This window comes from Zootoca vivipara, chromosome 10 (genome assembly GCF_965207765.1).
Source record: "Zootoca vivipara chromosome 10, rZooViv2.hap1.1, whole genome shotgun sequence".
Classification (NCBI taxonomy): Eukaryota; Metazoa; Chordata; class Lepidosauria; order Squamata; family Lacertidae; genus Zootoca; species Zootoca vivipara.
Window position 1 is genome coordinate 50,304,710 of NC_142593.1, and position 22,871 is coordinate 50,327,580.

A 22,871-nucleotide genomic window follows, 5' to 3' on the forward strand; every position below is an offset into this window, starting at 1 on the left:
ACAAACCACAAGCTGTAAGCCCTAGAACAAGTCTTGGCAACTACTCATGGCTTGGAGCATGACAAACCCACAAGCCCAGGTTCAGACAACACACTAAGCCAAACCATGGCTTTCCTGATGGCAGTACAGGACCAGAGGAGGAACCTGTACATTTGCAGTAAGCCATAGTTTTATGTGCGAAACAGCTTATTATGTCGATTGAAAATTCTGTGAGTGGAGCTCCAAGATTTTACTTGCATCTTCTCCCTGCATCCTTAAAAATCTGTGCTGGTGGGTTGTGGAACTTTCGTAAACAGCATAGGATGCGCTGCAAGGAAGAAGGGAAAACCAGCACACACACAAATATCCCTTACCCCTAACTTCCCATTCCACTGCATTGAGCCCCTTCCGCAAACAAAAGGGTGCATTTCATTCATGAAAAGGCACGTTTGGATCCAGCCTGCTATGTTTGGGGGATACTGCTGTCAATTTGCCTGTTTGCTTCACATGATCGCGCACAGGAAGACCACATGCTTGTCTGTGTGTTTTTTAAACATCCAAATTAGATTAACTCGTGGAATTTTCCGCCCTTAGGAAATAAAGTAGCAGTTGTTTTGTGGCATTTGTATAAAAAGAGGGGAACAACTTAAAATCATCTTAAAGGCTGTGCCTTGTTTACTAAGTAAAAGGAATACATTGCTTAACTCTGTCACATTTAGCATTATCACAACAATGCAAAAAGGTATTGTGACATTGCTTTTTTTTTAATTGAAAAAAGGTTTTCTTCCACAAACAATAAAACATCTTGTTGAATCATTTAAAAGCATTTTATATAATGTCCGAGGCCTATCTAATTTTGTGAGCGTTACAAATTCTGTATAATTATATCACACACTTAAAATCATTTTTGAACTATAGTGTTGATGTTTAGTATAGCGGTGATAGCAAGGGGTCCAGACATTATATAAAATGACACTTAAAAAAACCAAAAACCTAATACAATGGCTTCATTCATTTGAAACTAACTAATTAGGTGTATTGTTAAAACAGTAGTATTTGGTTTCCACGTTTTAATTTAGCATTAGCCTGTGTTCCCTGCTTTTCCACACATGGATGGCTCCATTGTGCAGCTGGGTGTGTGAAAGTTATTGGAGAAAAGGAAGTCTCTGGGTAACATTTCTCCAGCGCTGCCCTGATTTCTATTTCCCCTGTAGCGTAGATGAGAAACAGCTGTCTTTTGTTTAAAAAGCTGTTTTGTAAAACGTCTGAATCTTGAGGTGTAGAGTTGAGGTCACCATTCAACAGGTGCTTAGACGCAAGTGGGGAAGAAAGAGGGAAAGACTAGGCTAGCTGCATGTGTCTCTTGAAATATATTCTTCTTTTCCTTAAGAATAAGGCATCCAGCCTACCCCATTTCACTGTTTATTTTGACTCTGTGGGTTGCGCTGGCAGGGCCATTACATACAGCTAAACGCTAATATTCCTAATCCCGTAGCTTTTGGATCTTGAGCGCCTCCAAATTCAGCCAGTATGTAAAATGAATAATCATCTCCGTAGGAAGGAAATCATTGCTGACTTTATTTCATTGGCAGTGCCGATTGCTGCTCCCCATGCTTCGCTCGATTCACATTTTAAAGCACCGCAGTCTCCTTTCCACCTTGTGGGTTAAACAAAGAATGCCAAATCAGCCAATTTAGGTGCTTAGGGAGAAGAGTAAGTGTGTGATTGCGGCGGGAGAAAGAGGGAGCAGTCCCCATAAGGTAGCCTCCCAAAGGGCAAGAAGATGTATTAAAACGCTGCAAAAGTGTATGTATTAGCCGCCTATAGGCACAAAGGAACTGCATCCCCTCCCGTGGATTATTAACATCTGTTTGTCCAGTAGGGGATGGAGCTTAGCATTGTTGTTTTTGCATCTCTAGAAGAAAATTAGTTTGAGAAGTTGGCTCTTCCCATTGAGTGGACATGTGAAGCCAAATAAAACTTCCTTTTGTGCGGAGCTCAAGGGCCCGAGTTGAGCAGTGTCGCAATTCTTTCAATAATAATGACAATAATACTGGATCATCCAACCCCACCACCCCCGTTTTTTAAAAAAGAACAGAACAGGAAGAGCATAGAAAAATGAGTGGAGTGTTGCCATATTGTCTTCTCTTACTGTATGCAGAAACATGCATAACTCCCCCTCCCCTTGTTTATAGCTGGTTGCTCCCTCTACTTAAGACGTGGCGCTGCACCTCTCTCTTTCGCTCTCTCTCTCTTTTGAAAGCCAAACTTCTGCTTTGCCACTTTTGGTTACGTTTAAATGGATTTTGCATATGACGACCACTTGCAGAATGCCTTTTTCATAAGCTGTTTGGAAAGCTGCTTATTACTCTGTGGTGCTTTTCTGTATTAAAAAGAAAACTCTTAAACTTTTGCTATTTTTTCTTGATTTAATGCTGCTCATACTGATTCTCTCTCTCTCCCCCCCCCCCCCGGGGTTACTATGAAATCCTTTCTTTTGCTTTTGATCTTATTTATAGCTAAGCCACCAGTCATATGGAAACTATTATTGTATAGCATGGAGATGAAAGACTTTGAGCACAGTTAAATAAGAGTGAATAATTCGGACCAATAACATGCACACACAGTGTGAGAACCCGATTCTGTTGGAAGTGTCCTTCGTCATTCCCTTTTTCCTTAGCCATGGAAGTTTATAAGAGCTGTGCACAAACCTGCTTTCCATCCAGCTTATACATTTTGACAGTGTTGGGCTCATGTTAACACACATCACCTTGTGGACTGCTTGCCATCATCTCCCCCCCCCTCCTTTTTCGTTAACACTTCTAATTGGATTCTTTTTTTAAATGGTCATCATTTAAAACATATTAAATAGGGTGTGCATAAGGACCTGCCATTATTTTATTTGGTTGGCTGTATTCTTCCAAACGTGCATTAGTCAGGAGCGGCTTTGGCAATACAGCTTTATATGCTTGACAATCTCTATCTTCATTGTTTGCAGGTGCCCAGTTTTTCTTACGAAAAAGAGGCTGACCAGGATTGGTTTTCTGAAGTGTCTCACCTCAGTTATAGCATACAATATAGAGGGAGCTCCTTTATACTGCCAGGCCATTGATCTATCTGGCTCAATAATGCGTCCCCTGATTGGTAGTGGCTGCCCAATAGTTCAGGCAAAAAATCTTTTCCAGTCCTGCGACAATCAAGTCTTTTAACCGTTTCACACATTTTCACTATTAACCTAGACTAAAACATATTTAAAAACTTAGCAAAGTAATGCATTTTCTGAGGAACAACTTTTGTTGTCGTTTAGTCGTGTCCAACTCTTCGTGACCCCATGGACCATAGCACGCCAGGCACTCCTGTCTTGCACTGCCTCCCACACTTTGGTCAAACTCATGTTCGTAGCTTCGAGAACACTGTCCAACCATCTCGTCCTCTGTCGTCCCCGTCTCCTAGTGCCCCCAATCTTTCCCAACATCAGGGTCTTTTCCAAGAATTCTTCTCTTCTCATGAGGTGGCCAAAGTATTGGAGCCTCAGCTTCACGATCTGTCCTTCCAGTGAGCACTCAGGGCTGGGGCTGATTTCCTTCAGAATGGATAGGTTTGATCTTCTTGCAGTCCATGGGACTCTCAAGAGTCTCCTCCAGCACCATAATTGAAAAGCATCAATTCTTCGGCGATCAGCCTTCTTTATGGTCCAGCTCTCACTTCCATACATCACTACTGGGAAAACCATAGCTTTAACTATACGGACCTTTGTAGGCAAGGTGATGTCTCTGCTTTTTAAGATGCTGTCTAGGTTTATCATTGCTTTTCTCCCAAGAAGCAGGCGTCTTTTAATTTCATGACTGCTGTCACCATCTGCAGTGATCAAGGAGCCCAAGAAAGTAAAATCTCTCACTGCCTCCATTTCTTCCCCTTCTATTTGCGAGGAACAACTAGCGGTGCAGTTTTTCGATTTTTAAGCAAGTTGCTTGAGTCGGGAGAGCAGCCCAATGGCCCATCTAGTTTAGCATCCTGTACTCACAGTAGCCATTCAGATCCCTATAGGGAGCCAAACTGCGCTCTATACACTTGTAATTCCTACCAAATGGCATTCAGAGGCACACTGCCTCTGAATTTCATATATATTTTCATATATAATTATGATGCCCACCTTGAACACATCAAGGCTATGCTATACATCAAAGCAATATTGGCAATCTGTTCACATGATTATGAATGTACGAGACCCACTCTGAATTCTAGATTACTAAAAGTGCAACAAAATTTTGATTCGGGTCAAGGTGTTGTGTGGCACTCAGTAGTGGGAGATTTGTTTATCCATTGATCTGGTTTGCAATTTACCTGGGTGTAGGGATCTGGGAGAAATTCATTTCAGTTTGGATTTTATAGGCCAGGCACATCCAACTCCCAAGAGACTGCAATCTACTCCCAGTATAAAAAAACTGGAGGGGGGGGGGAGAAGCCAAAGTTGCTGAGCTTTTTTTGGGGGGGGAATTAAATCACTCACCAAAAACAACAGCAGATGCAGCGATAAAGCCTACTTCCGTATCACAACTCGTTGGCAACAGACAAAAAAGACAGCCCATTAGACGCAATGAAGGAACACAGCAAGGGCAGCAGGGGGCGGAGACTTTCAATCCATTGTTATTTTCTTCCAGCGATCGATAGGGATACCGCGATCAACCATGATCGACAGCGATCATTTGGTCGATAGTGGTCGACCAGTTGGACATCACTGTTATAGGCAATCCTACTTAATTCTCACTTCCTGAAACAGTATGAGAACCAAAACACATCAATTTTTCAAAATTCACAGTTCTCCGAATTTTGCAGTGAAGTTCTCCAGCCAAGTAATGTGTACAGAAATGTGTAAGCTAGGGCAGCGGCTGATGAAATGTACATGCAGGGCCGTCTTAAGCCCATCTGGCGCTAGGTCCCTCCAGCGCCCCCCTCCAGAGCCTCTCCAAGGGCCCAGGAGTGCCAAGCGGACCACGGCAGCAGCGGGAGGCCACCTCCGAGGACTCCGCGCTGCGCCTCCTTCTCATTTCCCCAGCCCTGGGTTCTGCTCAGTCAAGCTTCGCCGCCAGCGCGCGCACCGCGGGACCAGCAAGAGCTGCTTGGGCGCTGTGCGCGCGCTGGTGGCGAAGCTCGACTGAGCAGAACCCAGCGCTGGGGAAACGAGAAGGAGGCGCAGCGCGGAGTCCTCGGAGAAGGAGCGCAGTCCTGGCCAGATCGCCAGAACCCTGCGCTCACTTGGCGCCCTTCCAGCGCCCTCCGGCGCCGTGGTTCTCCGCACCACTAGCCTCTATGGCTAGGACAGGCCTGTGTACATGCAGGTGAAAATAACCTACAAAATACTACTTTTTAAGGGGAAATTGCTTTGCATTGTATTAGGAGAAATTCATGAATTTTCATGAGGACATTGTAGTTGTTGAAGACAACAGCCACAAACTGAAATTTACAGATATGCTCATCCTTACCTGGGAGTAAACCCCATTCAGTTCAATAGCACTTGCTTCTGGTTAGGACTGCAGTGTTAAGACACCGGGGGGGGGGAGATGCAGTGTGCACACACACCCTCCCCCCCCCCCCCCCCGATGTTTGTCGTTGAGAATTCCAAAGCTGTGAAGATACACCAATTTCTCCCATTTGCTTTCTTTTGAGAACTGGTTTCAATTTTCTTTAAAGTAATTATACCTCAAAAGTAAGAAAACTTTTGAAGTTCTGCCCCTCAGTATGAAAAGAGTTAACTGTAAGCAACAGCAGGGGTATACTTCTCATAACTTCATAAGAAACCTTCCTCCATTGTTTTAATTTTTTGCAGCTTTTATCTGCTGCCCACAATTCACAAACTTCAGAGTGCCCATCTGTGTGCAATAAAAGTTAACATTTGGATGAGTGTTTCTTACCACTTTTAAAGATGCGCTTTTAGGGCTAAATGGTGTGTTTTCCCCCCACGTTAGAGCAAATACATTTTGCCTTCCTTTGATATGACAGATACTGGCAGGGTAATTGAAACTGGAATTTAACACTCTGAGCCTGTCAGGTATAATTGATATTTCACGGGGAGATTACGATTCAAAAACACCAAAACAGTTTTCTGTGTCGATGGGTGTCTGATTACAGTGAGAATACATCAACTTTTCTTTCCGTGTTTACTGGGTGGGGGTGGGTGGGAGGGGATGATCTCATCTATCAAATATGTATACTTAACAGTTTAATGTGAATGAGGTTTTTGTGCCTGCTTGTACAGATGTAGCCGTGTACAGAGCCATGTGTACTCTAGGCAAGTAGAAAATCCACATTCAGGGAGGTAGCCAGTGGGTGTGCCAAGAAACCACAATCTAGAGAAAGTTTTCCTGCCTAAATTGAAATATTGCTGCTCAGATCCCAATGATGGCAATAGAAGTTAAGCATGCATGTGTATCTCTTGATTTCACAGCGATTCTGCCATCAGATTAAATTATATACACCTTGTCGATTTTAGTTTATTTTGCTCTGGATCTAGCATTCAGGTTACCATAAAACAAGGAAATGCTTTCGAGGTAGTGGAAGAAAAGAGGGAAGGTTGAGGCTGCAGGGCTGTCAGATTCTTGCCTGGGGTAGTTCCATTAAATATACCAAGCCTCTGGGCAAAGCTCCAGTTGTTTTACCTCACACTCCAATCCTGCACCTGTCCTTTCACTCGTCACCTCGCCCTCTAGCCTGCTGTCCATAGCAGTTGCAGGCTAGGCAATAGAACTGGTGGAGAATCTGGGTAGGAAGCACAGTGGCTGCAGCCTCACCCAGAGCTTTCAGGGATGGGGAATCAGTGGTTCTCCAGATGTTGCTGTGCTCCAGATCCCATCAGACTCAGTCAGAATGGCCAATCCTATGGTCAGGGATGATTATGTGAGCTGCAGGCCAGCAACATATGGAGGTCAACAGGTTCCCCATTCCGTCTTTAAAGGGAGAGGTATTGTTTCCTGTTCAGGGCACGGCAACCTAGATGGAGGCCAGAAATAAGGAGCCATTAGAGAGCATCAAAGTGTGCTGCCGCTTCATCACTAGAACTCTCCATATGTGTACAATATCATCAAAAACCTGAAAATGAGAAAACAACAAGAACAGAATGGCTCATTTGGTTCATTGGTAGGTTACTGAAACTGAACCTATTTATAATGCACCGTTTTGCTCCAAAGATCAGGCCAGTGAACACAAAAGAATATACAGTGCGGGGGGGAAGTAGTTGATCCCCTGCTAAATTTGCCCATTTGCCCTCTGACGAAGAAATGACCAGTTCATAATTTTAATGGTAGGTTTATTGTAGCTGTGAGAGACAGAATAACAACCGGAAAAACCCCAGAAACCCAGAAGACAAAAGTCAGAGGTTGATGTGCATTATAATGAGTGAAATAAGTATTTGATCCCCTATCAACCAGCCAGATGTCAGGCTACCTGGTATTTTCACTGTATGTAACAAGCTGAGATTAGAAGCACCTGCTGTAAGGGAGAGGTCTTACCTGTAATCCCAGTTTGTTACAGTACCTGTACAAAAGACAGCTGTCGACAGAAGCAATCAATCCAGCAGAATCCAAAGTAGCCACAATGACCAAAACCAAAGAGCTGTCCAAGGATGTCAAGGACAAGATTGTGGACCTGCACAAGGGCTGGACTGGGCCACATGACTATTGTCAAGCAGCTTGGTGAGAAGGTGACAACAGTTGGTGCAATAATTCACAAATGGAAGAAACACAAAATAACTGTCAACTTCCCTTGGTATGGGGCTCCATGCAAGATCTCATCTCGTAGCGTTGCAGTGATAATGAGAGCAGTGATGAAGCAGCCCAGAACTACACAGGGGGAATTTGTCAATGATCTCAGGACAGTTGGGACCATAGTCACCATGAAAACAGTTGGTAACACACTACGCCGTGGAGGACTGAAATACTGCAGAGTCCGCAAGGTTGCCTTGCTCAGGACAGCACATGTACAGGCCCGTCTGCAGTTCGCGAATGCACATCTGAATGACCCAGAGGAGAACTGGGTAAAAGTGTTGTGGTCAGATGAGACCAAAATCGAGCTCTTTGGCAGCAACTCAACTCGCCATGTTTGGAGGAGGAGAAATGCTGCCTACGACCCCAAGAACATCATCCCCACTGTCAAACATGGAGGGGGACATATTATACTTTTGGGGGGTGTTTTTCTGCTAAGGGGACAGGACACCCTCAGCAAATCGAAGGGACGATGGACAGGAACATGTATCATCAAATCTTGGGTGAGCACCTCCTTCCCTCAGCCAGGGCATTGAAAATGGGTCAAGGATGGGTATTCCAGCATGACAATGACCCAAAACACACGGCCAAGGCAACAAAGGAGGGCTCAAGAAGAAGCACGTTAAGGTCCTGGAGTGGCCTAGCCAGTCTCCAGACCTTAATCCCATCAAAAATCTGTGGAGGGAGCTGAAGGTTCGAGTAGCTACACATCAGCCTCGAAATCTTACTGACTTGGAGAGGATCTGCAAAGAGGAGTGGGGCAAAATGCCTCCTGAGATGTGTGCAAACCTGGTGGCCACCTACAAGAAACATCTGACCTCTGTAATTGCCAAAAAGGGTTTTGCCACCAAGTACTTTTGCAAAGGGATCAAATACTTATTTCACTCATTATAATGTACATCAATCTCTTTTGTCTTCTGGGTTTCTGGGGGTTTTCCTGTTGTTATTCTGTCTCTCACAGTTACAATAAACCTACTATTAAAATTATGGATTGGACATTTCTTCATCAGTGGGCAAATGGGCAGATTTAGCAGGGGATCAAATACTTTTTCCCCTTCCTGTACAAAACAGTGGTTTTATGAACCTTACTGGGAAGACTTCAGTGTCATTCTATGAATGTGCACTTAAAATTAAGAAACGCAGCCAACTGGTTCTGTTGAGAAAATCAATGATGTTTTTAGCAAGCACTTAGACAACATTACTGTTGGCCCTTGCATTAATTCAGAAGGGAACTGATTCCATAGTTTTGATTCTAGCTTGGAGATTGCAAATAAGTCAGAAGGATGTCTTAGGATACTTCTGATCCCTGCAAGGACATGTTTACCTGAGAATGAGGTAGATGAGGAAGAACCATAGAATAATAATCAGAGAAGTGCTCAGTCATAGAGCAGACACTTGACATGCAGGAAGTCCCAGCATCATCAGCACCAAAATGTTCTTGGGTAGGAGGGCATGGGAGGACCTTTGCCTGAGAGCCTGGAAAGCTGCTGCCAGTCTGAGGAGCTAATTCTAGTCTGGATGGACCACTGGTCTGACGTTGCATGAAGCAGCTTGCTATATTTTCACATAGACGAAGAAGGGTTACGAAACCAGAGTGGGATTGAATGAATCCTTTTACACCAGCTGGCCTTGCCATAATTCTGTTGCCATCACTGGAATTTCACCAGGAATAAATTGGGCTCTTAACGTCTGGAAGCCCTCAAGGTCTGCTACAAGCAGCTTGACAATGCCCAGGCCGACCTTCTGGACCGCACTCAAATTGCATAGAAACGGAGCAATCAGTGCTTCGCAGAATATTCACATTTGTGCTTTGAACCAGTAGCTGAATAAGGTCTTCCTCTCTCATTCTGTGGCTTCTTGGCTACATATTCTCACCACGTGGTTCAGGGGAGGGAAATGCCACTTGAAAATGTCTCAGTGAGTGTCCTATCTTTCTCCATTGTTGTACTGAATAATACTTCCCTTTCTACCTCATTTGTTCACAATAAGTACAGGACAAATGATTGAGGTTGCGTGTGTGTGCGCTGAGGATGAGGAATGTTTGATTTTTTAAAAATTTGTTTTTCAGTCTCTCTCTAGATTCTTTTCTATCCTGTGCCACACAGAAATTTGATTTTTGCTCCTGTTCAGAGCATTGTTTGGGGTGGCACTGCATTCCAGCTGCAATAGACAGTAACCAACAGACAGCTTGTTCTACCTGAATATTCAGAAGCCCCTGCCCCTGCTCTCTCTCTCTCTCTCTCTCTCATATCACACACACACACACACACACACACACACACCTTTGTCCTTTTGAACATTACTTGGCTAAGGGTTCTATAGTCTTAGGATTCAGTAGAATTCAGACATACCAAATTCTGGCCGGAGCAAATGCTTACCTGTGCTCAATATTCATCCATGGTCTTGGACATCAGTGGAGCATGGATTTGTCCCAATACTGCATCTCTTAAAATGTGCTTATTCATTTTAGCCTAATGTTGTACAGCTGTTTCTTCATACAAACTTGCCAGCTCTCCATGCTGCTTCTTGCCACACTCAATTTGGTTGCTCTTAAAGTGCAAGAGGTCTCCCTTTCTCATTTACTCAGAAGCTACAGTCCATTTGTTTGTGTGTGTACACACACACACACACACACACACACACACACACGAGAACATGCACCTGAACTTTTCTTTGGTGGCAATCCAGTGTAAATTGTTCTTGTATATGACAGCTGGAAATCATAGCATCATAGACTTGTAGAGTTCAGCGTCCAGAACAACTGACATTCTCAGTTGTTTATGCCCAAATTTTGTACATGGGTTAGTAGGGGGGTTTAATATGGTGGAGATCTTTCAAAATATATTAACCTCTTTACACTGGCCAGGAAAGATCTGCTCCATTGTTATGGTAATATGTGCGCCTTCTCTCTCTCTCTCTCTCTCTCTCTCTCTCTCTCTCTCTCTCTCTCTCTCTCTCTCTCTCTCTCTCTCTATTTCTCTCCCTCTCCCTCTCCCTCTCTCTCATTACATGATAGATCCAGATGAAATCATTATAACTCTTACATTAACTCCACCCAAGAATGAAAACAGATAATTGCTTTCAGTGCCTGAACTACATTTGTCCACGGGGAAAAAACAGTAGTCGGCTACAGTTGTTATTTCTCATACCAATCCCAAGGCAATAGGACTCTGTTAAATCTTTGAGATTTGTTAAAAATCCTTCACTTTGCCATTTATTTCAAAGCCTCTTTAAAACCCTAGTCAGCAATTGATTTTTCTGAAGGGCCAGTCTAAGGAATTAAGAGAATTGTTATTCCTTCAGCCCCCATTCCCTAAATAGGTGTGCTAGCAAGTTTTGTTGTGTCAGCGACATTTCCTCTAGGTTGGCAACTAAGGGGACAGGCAACACTCTCTAAGGGCAGGATTTGGCCCAGCAACTTCTGCTTTTTCATTGCCATCTTGTAACAATTGTAGAATCTCAACTTTGGACTCCATTCTAGGCTCTACAGTGCCTTCTTGCTTTTTTTATACTTGTCTTTCAACATTCTAGAGTTTCTTTTTAGGACTTGACTCTTGGATCCAGTTGTGGATTATTGCATCTAACTCCTGTTTGTGGAAGTCCTCCTCCCAGATAAGAGGGCCATTACCTTGAAATTAATAATAATTTTAAAATGCAATCAACGGAGAATTGTCATTTATAGTCACTGTGGATTAGCAGCGTTATGTCTAGTATGCCATGATTTTGCCTTTTCTTCTTCTTGGCCTTGGCAGAATTCTTTTTAATCTTATCTTTCATTCTTGCTTTCCTGGTAACAATTAGGCTATATTGTCTCGTAGGCGTGATTAGAAACATTCCTTGGTTTTCTTAATCTCTGCAAATTCTGATCAGTGAATGATACCATTAGAGAATCGAAATACCATATTGTGTGGGCCCCCAGGGTTCCGATACAGTAAGATGAAACCATGCCTGACTGAAAAGGAATGTCTGGAATAAAAGCAATTGCATTTCAAGGTGTAAACCATTCTAAGTATGCTTTGGACTTCAAAGGTATCATAATAAATTTGAGACTATCTCCTTCTCACTTAATCTCAACATGTCATAGCTTCTTTTTGTGCGGTTACCACCTTTTGAGATTCCTGATCTTGCAAGGTGACCTGTTCAGTCGTTCTCCAACCTTACATGCTTATCACTTGAGGGGTGAACCCTATGACCTTATCCACTCCCACATGTCCCCTTCACCATCTCTCCGGTGCCCCACATGTTGGGGGCTGGACATCTGCAACAGAAAGCCTGCTACAGCCAATTAACCTCCCCACTTGGTGTGGAGCCTCAAACACGAGGAGGGGGGCTGATGGAGTGGGGATGTATGGAAGGGGAGGGGACAGTGGACTCACCCCTGCTCTCCCCGTCACACAGTGGTAATTGCATGGAGGAAGAACAGCTGCACAGCAATATGTAATCTTCATTATCTCATCTTCACGGTGCAATGGGCATTCCTTCAAAGGATTCTGTGGCCCTGTTCCTCTGGCCCGTGGCTCTCCCACCATGGTGCATCCAGTGGCCGCCATGTCCCCAAGGAACTGCAGATTTCAAATGTATCAGGTGGAAGAGCAGCAGTTGCATTCCTGCTACCCTCAGAGGGATTTTTTAAACCCCCTTTGTCTTCTTTCTCTACGTGCTATTCCCAGACCTTTCCCCCAATCCCTTATAGATATACTTAAGGTTACCGGCTTTGCTTTCTCTGCTCTGCCTCCACGGTCGGAGGCAGTAATGCTTTCTGAATACTAGTTGCTGGAAACCACTGTAGGGGAGAGCGCTCTTGTGCTTAGGTCAGGCTTCCTCTAACTCGGTCCTCCAGATGTCTTTGGCCTACAACTCCCATGATCCCTAGCTAGCAGGACCAGTGGTCAGGGATGATGGGAATTGCAGTCTCAAAACATCTGGAGGACCGAGTTTGAGGAAGCCTGGCTTAGGTCCTGCTTGCGGGCTTTGCATGTGAGTCTGGTTGTCGCCACAGTGTGAGCAGAATGCTGGACTAGATGGGCAATTGGCCTGATCCAGCAGGCTCTTCTTAATGTTTTTTCCACCTATGTTCCTTTCCCCTTGCTCCCTCTTCCCCCTGGAATGTCCCTCCACCTGACATCAAGCAACTCCTTAGCAGGCATCTCTTCACCCTAGCTTTTCTAGCAGGCCCTGTTTTTTCCGTTTTCCCTTCATTCCCTTTCCTCCGTAATAGGTCTATACCGGCTGAATGCCTGAAGGCAGGCCCTTGTCTTGTTCTCTTACATTTGTACAGGACCTTAATAGTTTCAGGTACATTGTTGTAGACAGTAAGAGCAGCAGCAGAAGTGGTACATAAATAAGACTTCTAGTCAATCTGATTAGGCAACCATTTTGTATGTTTCCTTGCACACTTATAATAGCAAGGATGTGTTGTGTCCTTGTGTATCTTTTTCTTTACTTAAACCCGAAACAGATTTAACCTACAGGCACACTGAACAACAGTGTGGCGTGCGAAAATTTTCTCTCCATTAATCTAGCTCCATCCATTAATGCCAATAGCGCCATTATGCTGACACCATCATGCCTGCAATGATGGCATTACTGGTGTGGTTAATAAAACCTTTATTGCTATATTATCCAGAGTCATTGCGTTGGCAAAGAAAACTGCCCCTTTTGGAGCTAAAATTCTGTGGTTAATGACATAACAGTGAAGATTAATTTAGAGTGGGGCCTGGGCTTCTAGTTTTTGGAAAGCCAGGTGTTTTATATATATATATATATAGATATATATGTTTTCTCCAAACTGGTGGGGGTGGGGAAAATGTCAGATAACTTCAGTGGCTCCCACTGTCAGAGGCTTAGCTGGCATTATGAAAGTGGGGAGGGGGGAGGAAAGGGAGGGGTGGGGAATGGCAGGACCGAGAATCTTATCCCCCTAAAATGAAAGTCTGATGCCAAATTGAAATTCCTGCAGGATTTCTGATAGCAATGAGGGAATTGAGAAGCCCACAATTAAGCATATGGGCATTAAGATAATTGTCAGATCTGTTGGCGGACATGATAGAAGACAGATGGGTACGAATCAGTGCTCTCCGCTGCAGCACCCTGGGAGAGGCAATTTGACGTTTTACCTGCCTGAGCTCCTCTGCCGTATTTGTCACTAAATGTGCTGCACAGCATCTTACTGAGCGTTAAGTGTTTTTGCATATACATACAGAGTATGTACCTATAGCAGTACCCAGGCGCCCTCTAGTGAAACGCTATGGGGAACCTTGGCATTATTCTTAAATGCCCACGTCTCTTTCCAGCCTCTCTCCATACGGTCTCTATGAGTTGTTGCTTCTCTCCTTCGTTTCACCCAAAGAGGTCCCTATTAATGCCTCCCCGCTGCTCTTCTGTTACAGGTTGGGGCTCATCGTGAGGATGCTGTTGGCCTCCGTGGCAGCCATCCACTCGTGCCAAATCAGGTCCCAGTCCCACAGCTGCCAGTACAGTCTGCTACGTCTCCCGACTTAAACCAGCCTCAGGATCCATACAGAGGTGAGTAAGGAGCACCCGGACTCTGAGTGATGCATTTTTGTCCCATAACTGAAACCTGCGCCATTGTGTTAGCAGACCTGTGTGCAGTCCTGCAATGTGGTTTTCCGCAGCATCTGTAGACCTTGATGTTGCACTGCCATTGCCACTGGACGAACAATGGTCCTTTAAAGTTGATGCAACAGTTTGTTGGATTTCATTATTAGTTCAAACATACAAGTCCAACGATAGCAACATAATACTAGCTAGATGCAACAGCTAACTAGATTATTGCATGGATAGGAGTTGCTTGTTGGTTGGTTTGTTGGTTTCGGTGTAATTGTGCCACGGCTGAAGTTGGTTTTCTGTGCTTTGCGTAGAATAAAGGCAGGCAGCGTGCTAGCCTTCAAATGTTGTGGACGAGAATTCCCCGCATCATGGGAATTGTAGTCCGCAGCACCTGGAAGGCAACACCACATTGGCTATCCCTGACCTAGGGGCTTCTGCATGAGGCAAATATAATAAACAAACAGTTTGGGTTTGTTTGCAGACAGGATATGTAGTTACATGAACGCTCTAATGAGGAGGCCTGTTTACTGGGGAGAATTGGTAGTTCTGTGATACAGAGAGCCCTAAAGTATTACCACATCTGCAAGCTTTCAAGTAAATTGTCTTCATGGTCCAGGTGTTTACTGTGCTTTGGGAGTGGGGGGGTGGGATCCCGTGTCATTGATAAATACCTATGCAGCAGCATTATGCAAGTTAACTGGAGCCAAGGCTGTATCCAGACAATCAACGAGAAAAACTGTAGCTCCATTGTTGAGCACATAGCTTTGCATGAGAAAAGTACCAGGTCCATCTCTGGATAGGGCTGGAAAAGGCCTTTGTCTGAAACACTGTGAGCTAGAAGGACCTCAGTATAAGGCAGATTCCTAGTAAATGCTGCTCTGTTCCTTCTGACCACATCAGCGAGGCCAAGAGCGGGGTCTTGTCCTCTGGGCAGCCCACAACTTCCATACACACTGCCCAGGCTTGCTCCCCAAGATGTCACTTCGGTGCTGCTAACACAGCGGGTTGACTTCACCCCCGGAGGCACGCTCCATTGTCTCTTGAGACAAGACAGCTGCCAACAACAACAACTATTAGAGGGAACACAATGAACCATTACTGCTCGTTATTTACACATAGATTTCTTACGCCTCAGTTTGGTTGGCCTTGCATGTTTCTGAAGCGCAAACTTGCAATGAATTTGGGATTGATAAAATAAAAATAAAAATGAGTGTATACATCATGAGTAACAATGTTTCCATAATATTGTCATGTCTCGGGGGCGGGTGGACTGTAATATGTATCCAGTCTCCAGTGGAGCCTCCTCCTTCCTGTTTATGCAAAACAGCGAATGTTCATATAACTGATTTAAAGCCCAGGGGTCAGAATATAGTATAAATTCATATAGTGTTTTAAGGAGAATCTATTATACCTGAACATTATAACAGCACATGTTTATCCTCGGACTCATCAGATATTATATTTGGATGAGACCGTAAGTTAGCTCAGTATACAGGTGAAACTCGGAAAATTCAAATATCGTCGAAAAGTGCATTTATTTCAATAATGCAACTTATTATTCTTTTATTGTTCTTTTAATTTTTACAAATGCTTTCTTTTGGAAATTCCACAGTAATAAAACAAATAGTTACAATAATACAAAAATAAACATCGCTATTACATTTCATTAATTACATTCCATTTATAATTGACCCTCATAATGACAAGTAATTACAATTACAACAAATAAAGGCTTGACATACCTTGCTTTGCATGTCATGCATCTATCTCATATATGGGCTTCACCTTTTAAGTTGCATTACTGAAATAAATGCACTTTTCGACGACATTCTAATTTTCCGAGTTTCACCTGTAGGTTTGTAGCAGACGTAAGGGTCAGCAGGGCCAGTGGTTGATGGCAGGCAAAGCCCTTATGTCGTGCTCAGCTTCATCGCTGGTAAGATGAAAGCGATTACGTCCCATGTTTGGGCTCCTATTCACCCGAAGCAGGCCAAATAGAAACAGTCTCCTTTCTGGTCCACTCTTGTTATCCCTTTTGCTGGGCCAATTCACCCAGTGATGGGGACTGCAAGGGAGAGCTGCATCCCACCACAGCTAACCACAAGGCCTCATTCTACCACACCATACACCTGGGTGGGGGAGAAGATGGAGAAAGAGGTACTTTATTTACAGAGGCAAACCTAGGGTGTGTGTGTTTTTTTTCAAGGAAATGTGAGACCCTGAGGTCCCCCACCCCCTAACAAATTATTGATTAAAATCACTTGAACATCAGGCTCCGCTATCTTAAACTGAGCATTATTCATAGCCCTGGTAGATACTCAGGGGTGCAAGCATTGCTCATTGTTGGATGTACCTCTTTAAAATAGAAAGGGGAAGCCAGATCATCAACCAAGGGACTGGAAAATTTCCCCAATGGGGATTGCAAAAAATATTCTAATATATCTGAATACAGTGGTGCCTCGCTTAACGAATGCCCTGCTTAACGAAATTTCCGCTTAATGAAAGGATTTTTCGAGCGGAGGGTGCCTCGCTAGACGAATGCATTTTACGAAAAATTCGTCTAGCGAGTTGCGGTTTCCCATAGGAATGCATTGAAATCCAATTAATGCGTTCCTATGGGCAAAAAAAAATTCAAAGCAAATTCAATGCATCCCTATGGGATTCGCTAGACGAATTTTTCGCTATAAGAAAAGACCCGTGGAACGAATTAATTTCGTCTAGCGAGGCACCACTGTACACGCATTAAAGAAAACAGGATGGGAACATGAATGGGGAACTGAATTTGGAAGACTGAGGAGAAAAATCAGCACATGGAGGGCATTACTCAAGCTAGGTGGCACCTAAATTTGAGGGGGGAATCAGGAGCAGTACAGAGATGAATCGGCAAGTCTGGATTATAAAACATGAGGAGCGGTCAGTTTTAAGGGGCTCCGCAAAAAATTAAAAGATTAGTTAGACATCCATTTGGGGTCCATAGCCAATGAAATGGTGAAGGACAGCAACATGGCTTATACAGACCCAAATAAGATGGCACTGGCAGAATTTATGGTACATGAATAGGAGATTGGGACCAAAACAGTCTGTTTCTTTCTTGGAGTGGGATACCATCAATCCAGAAGATATTCAATGAAACTCTTAATCTCAGGGTTGTGGGTTTGATCTCCACATTCGGGAAAAGTTTCCTGTATTGCAGGGGATTGGACTTGGTGACTTGCTTAGTGAGTGCCTTGTGTATTAAGGAATAGTCTTTCTTATCAACAATTCCCCCCCCCTCTGTTAATCTGTTCCCAGTGTTATGTGGTCTTGTCAATAGCTGGCCTTTCTCCAACCCCCAGCCTCCCTCCCCCCCCACAAACTTACAGTAGAGAAGGACTGCTTACAGCCAGATAAATTAAGAATACCTCTTCAGAGAAATTAGATAGTCCTAAATTTATTCTCCTTCAGAAAATGCTGTTGAAATATCTTCTTGTCTCGTAGCCTAGAATCTTTGCTTGCCCTTGATTGTAGATATGTGTGTGCTTGATCACAATTATGGTTTCTAAAGCAGTTAAATCTGGCAATCTGTAGACATTGAAATTGTTAACGCTTCCAAAGGAGATCAAAATAGACCAGAGCCACAAAATCAGAGCTGGGGAACCAGTTTTAACCACTATTTCCTTAAAATCCCCTTTTGTGAAAAGAAACTCTGCAGTTAAGGAAAGACAGTACAGCAATAGCTGCAATTCTGAGGAACATGCATACAAATTCCTTAATACCTTTGCTTAAGTTATATTACCAGGGAATGTATCTTCTTGTTTGTCCCACCTAGGCATGCCAACTGGCCTTCAAGGACAAAGCGTATCTTCAGGGAGCTCCGAAATCAAATCTGATGACGAGGGAGACGAAAACCTTCAGGACGGAAAATCTTCTGAGGACAAGAAGTTAGACGACGACAAGAAGGATATCAAATCAATTACTAGGTCAAGATCTAGGTAACAGTATATAATAGTGTCGCTTCATTTAATTCCTTTATTGGATTTTGATGAAGTGAACAGGACAAGGAGAAACTCTGGAGTTTCTTCCTGTCAGGCAAAAGGTAACAGGAAGCCGATGGCCCTTTTCGGTAGTACTTGGAGTATCTGTTCGGATGCGTGTACACTGGAAGGGCCGGAAGTTTCGTCTAGGCCATGGAATTGGACAAAAGAAACAAAATTTACATTTAGAGAGCGATAGAGATGTGTGTGTGTTGTAAGTAATCAAATTCAGAGATAACTTGCTTGAAAACGGGTATGTCTTAAAACAGATGCCATTTGCATAACATTTTATACCCAGCGGAATACTTGTTTTTCTTCTGCCTTTTTATGTGCATAACTATGAACGGATATATATCTATGTAGTAGCTTCATAGGGATAAACAAAGCCAAGCCTGTTTGTACCATCTGAGACCCTTTGTTGAGCTTTTTGCAAGGCGCTGAGTGGTTTCATCACATCTTGATCCCGAGAATGGCCTGGTCCTTACACAGACCAGCATTTCTCTCTCACAAAGCATCAGTGGCCCCTAACTTGCATGATTTTGCGTGGCTCGCCACCGGCGCTCAATCTGTTCTTCATGTTCCACACAAGAAATCGTTGCAGAGCGTTAGTGAAAACCTGTCCTCCAATTTTATCATCAAGACTTTGTCACTGACATAATCGAGAGGCAGGTGAGCAAGCTGGTCGGCCCTTGTCTTTTGCCCTTGCAAATTTGTGGGAGAATATGGAGTTCGGAGTCAAAAATAAATAGAATGTAGAAACTTATGATTTTAAGAACAAAACAAAAACTTACGCTCAGTGTAAAGGAGAGTTACAGCTGATAGGAAATCTGGACTGCTGGCAGGTGAGAAAGAACGAGATCAAGGTAGAGAAGTCTTCAGTCATTGTCACTGGAGAGGAAGTATGATATTGTATTTCATAAAAAAATAAAGGCTGGAAGCAAAGAGCATGTGGATTACATGCATCCCCACATTTAGCCAGCAGACTCTATGCTGCTTCAGCATTTCCCATGAATTCTCTGCCCCTTCCATTCCTTCAGTGGGCCAAGGACTGGAAGAATTGCCTGGCCAGTCATAGCCAATGATACAGGTGTGATGTAACTTGCTTGCTAGTGAAATAGCATTGACAGGCTAACTGCTTGGGGTTGTGGATAACATCTATAACCAGGAGAACTAGCTAATCTCCTACAGAAGCAACTTTTTTGATTTATTAAATTTACACACTCCCTTCATCCAAAGATCTCAGGGCAGTTCACAAGATAAAAACACAGGATAAGAAGCACAAAATAAAATACCAGTAGTTAAAACCCCTCTCCAACAAACACATTTAAAAGGCCATAGAATATCAACCAGCTCAAGGCCTGGCTGAAAAGGAACGTTTTTTCCTGTCACCTAAAGATGTATAATGAAGGCGCCAGACGAACCTCCCTGGGGAGGGAATTCCACAGATGCTGCAGAAAGGGCCCATTCTCATGTTGCCACCCTCTGGAGGAGACACGAAGGAGGGTCTTAGATGATGGCTGCAGAGTCCAGGTCAATAGGCAACATTGGGCCCTTGCCACACACCAACCTGCCAAGGCCCCTCACTCACTCTACCCATCATGGGGTGGGTGTGGTTCAATGCTTATGTGGCTAAACAACACAGGTCAATTGCTCCAGGGGTGAGGATTATAAACAGCATCACAGAAGAAAATGCCCCCCTTCCAGGGCTTTTGAAAAGCACCTCTTTTTTTCACCCTCATAGACCACTCTTAAAACTATTTTAATAATCCTCATGGAGAAATATACAGCTGCACTCTCTTAATAAAGCAATATTGCTCATGCGGCATATATTGTGCAGAGCAGGAAATTCACCCCCATATATGAAACAGTCTCCCCTGTGAGTGCCATTTCTGGTTGCCACCAGAATGAGAAATGTGGCAGAGGAAGAAGGGGAGAACCGTTCAGTTATCACCACCACCATCTAGACAACAACTGCTGCTGCTGCAATTTATATTCCTCAGTATAGATTATAGAATGAAACTCCATAATGCAGCCGTCCTAGCCAAGTACAGAGTTAACTCGGCATCTGTCTTCCTCAGAGTGGCACCTTATTTAAATCACAAAAGCGTTTCTTTGAGGGGTGGCAAGACAGGTTCCTGACTTTTTTCATTGTAGGCAACACAGGTCAGCTGCAGACTAGATCAACTTTTCAGAAATAACCCATAATAAACCTACACAGAAAATAAGCCTTAAAGGATCAAAATGTGTTGAGCACAGAAAGCCCAGCCAAAAGCATAAACTATAACAAAAGACAAAGGGTTGTCTTAATTTTGGTTTAACACGGCATAATCTACATATTGCTTTCTTGAATGTAGCTGATGTCACAATGCAGGCTATGTTTCTTACATTTTTGCCCTCACTGAGCGTGGGAATTTATCCTGGACAAGCCACTTTGGCCAATATTCAGCTACTGTGTTTTGTCAGTGGAAGGATTTCTGCTTCCACAATGGACTCCCATCCCCTGCTGTGGGGGAATCCCTAGAACAGGTTTGGGGAATTTTGCACAAGCACAAATCCTTGCACTGGTGGAAAATTCATTCGGCGCTGCTTTGGGTGCAACCCACAGAAATTAATTTCATTGCAGTGGGGCTTTTGGCTTGTGCAAGAGAAACTCTCAGCGAATTTGCATGCAGTCCAAGAAACTTGATTCCCACATCTTAAAAAGAAGCATTTGTATGAGTGGACTTTGGAGTTTAAACAACAAGTGTGATATATTTATTTAGCTTTATTTAAAAGTATTTTTAATCCTCTTAATGTTTCCAAAATCTCTATGCTGTGCAGAGTCTAAAAACCAAAGCAGTGTACTATTAAAGCATTAACCTGCCGTGTCGCTTTTAGCCTACTTTATTACCATCACAGGTGAAGTTGCAATTTTACAGGCTAAACAATGTACTCCAAAACTGCTGCGTTCCTGTATCCCCTTCCAGCAAAGATCATTCTGTGACATGAGCATAGTGTGAACTCTTGTAGAACACCTGCATTTTCTACACCATTAGGAAGTACTGTGTTCTGTTTGCCTCCCAGCAATAACGATGATGAAGATCTTACACCGGAGCAAAAGGCGGAGCGTGAGAAAGAAAGGAGAATGGCCAACAACGCCCGTGAGCGCCTCCGCGTCCGAGACATCAACGAGGCTTTCAAGGAGCTGGGCCGGATGGTGCAGCTTCACCTGAAGAGCGACAAGCCCCAGACCAAACTTCTGATCCTGCATCAAGCTGTAGCTGTGATCCTCAGCTTAGAGCAGCAAGTCAGAGGTCAGTTAGATGCCTGTCCAACATGTCCCTGTTTTCATTGACAGAAGTTTTAATTGAAACCACTGCTAAAAAGCAGCTTTATCCCCCTGTTTTAGCAGCAGTTTCAATGCAATCCACTTCATGCTATAATAATAATAATAAAAATAATAATAATAGTATTTTTTCTTATTTATATGCTGCCCATCTGACTGGGTTGCCCCAGCCACTCTGGGTGGCTCCCAACAGAATATTTAAAACACAGCAAAACATCAAACATTAAAAACTTCTAAAAGTCAGATACTTGCTTATTTCCTTGACAACTAATGGGGAGTGCATTCCTCAGGGTGGGCACCACCACCAAGAAGGCCCTCTGCCTGGTTCCCTGTAACCTCACTTCTCGCTGCGAGGGAACCACCAGAAGGCCCTCGGAGCTGGACCTCAGTGTCTGGGCACAATGATGGGGGTGGAGATGCTTCTTCAGGTATACTGGGCCAAGGCCGTTTAGGACTTTAAAGGTCAGCACCAACACTTTGAATTGTGCTTGAAAATGTACTGGGAGCTTTTGGAACAAGGCATATTACTATCAGCTGATGGGCAATTTGAGCGCTCCTTGCTCCATCATAGGAACAATCCAGACCTCACTTTAAGCTCCTGATTTTTCCTTTGTAGACACATGGTTACTTTCCCCATACCTGACATCACACTTTATGTCAGATGTGGGGCAAGCAGGTGTGGATTGTGAAGAATGGCTTCACAGGCTAAATTGGGGCCCCTTCTTGGGGTGCACTTGACCTGTGGGGCTGGAGTTGCCACACCTGTGTCCTCAGGGATCTCGTACTGAACGTGCAGGTAATTCTGTGTCCTAAATGCTTACATGCTCAGGTTATCAAGCATTTTGGACAGAGCAGGAAAAGGCAGGCTTTAAATATAAAATAACCACAGATTCAAAATTCAGAACTATAGAAATGCTTGCCCTTTGTTATTCTAATGGAGATTCATGAGACACTGAGAATGAAGAGGTGGGGAAGGCATTGCTGTGGGATTGTGAAGTAAGCTGGTACCATGTTCAAATGCTAACATGCTTAATGCCCGTTTGCTTTGGTTCTGCAGAAAGAAATCTGAATCCTAAAGCAGCATGTCTGAAAAGAAGGGAAGAAGAGAAAGTATCTTCAGAACCCCCTCCTCTCTCTTTGGCAGGACCCCACCCTGGGATGGGAGACACATCTAATCATATGGGACAGATGTAAAAAACAAAAAAAGGCAAGTTGGTTTATTGCAGC

At 43.7% G+C, this 22,871-nt stretch overlaps 1 protein-coding gene and 1 long non-coding RNA gene across 39 annotated transcripts in view; both read left to right on the forward strand.

The window, feature by feature from the left end:
• LOC148684471 (uncharacterized) overlaps positions 1 to 22,871 on the forward strand; it is a 662,448-nt gene that overhangs the window by 616,314 nt on the left and 23,263 nt on the right. The window lies entirely within an intron of this gene.
• The window catches only part of TCF4 (transcription factor 4), a 365,743-nt gene that overhangs the window by 335,510 nt on the left and 7,362 nt on the right, over positions 1 to 22,871 (forward strand). For 21 of the 38 annotated variants that reach the window (XR_015946088.1, XR_015946086.1, XR_015946087.1 and 18 more), the window contains 4 exons: positions 14,126 to 14,261; positions 18,115 to 18,265; positions 21,383 to 21,612; positions 22,702 to 22,851. Coding sequence is in view for 27 of the 38 variants with exons in the window: in XM_088652895.1 (XP_088509021.1) it covers positions 14,126 to 14,261; positions 18,115 to 18,265; positions 21,383 to 21,612; positions 22,702 to 22,838 (654 nt within the window). In the remaining 11 variants the exon portion in view is untranslated. Of the gene's footprint in view, positions 1 to 14,125; positions 14,262 to 18,114; positions 18,278 to 21,382; positions 21,613 to 22,701; positions 22,852 to 22,871 lie in introns of all 38 variants that reach the window. The other 17 variants (XR_015946085.1, XR_015946094.1, XM_035100880.3 and 14 more) reach the window with 2 other exon arrangements.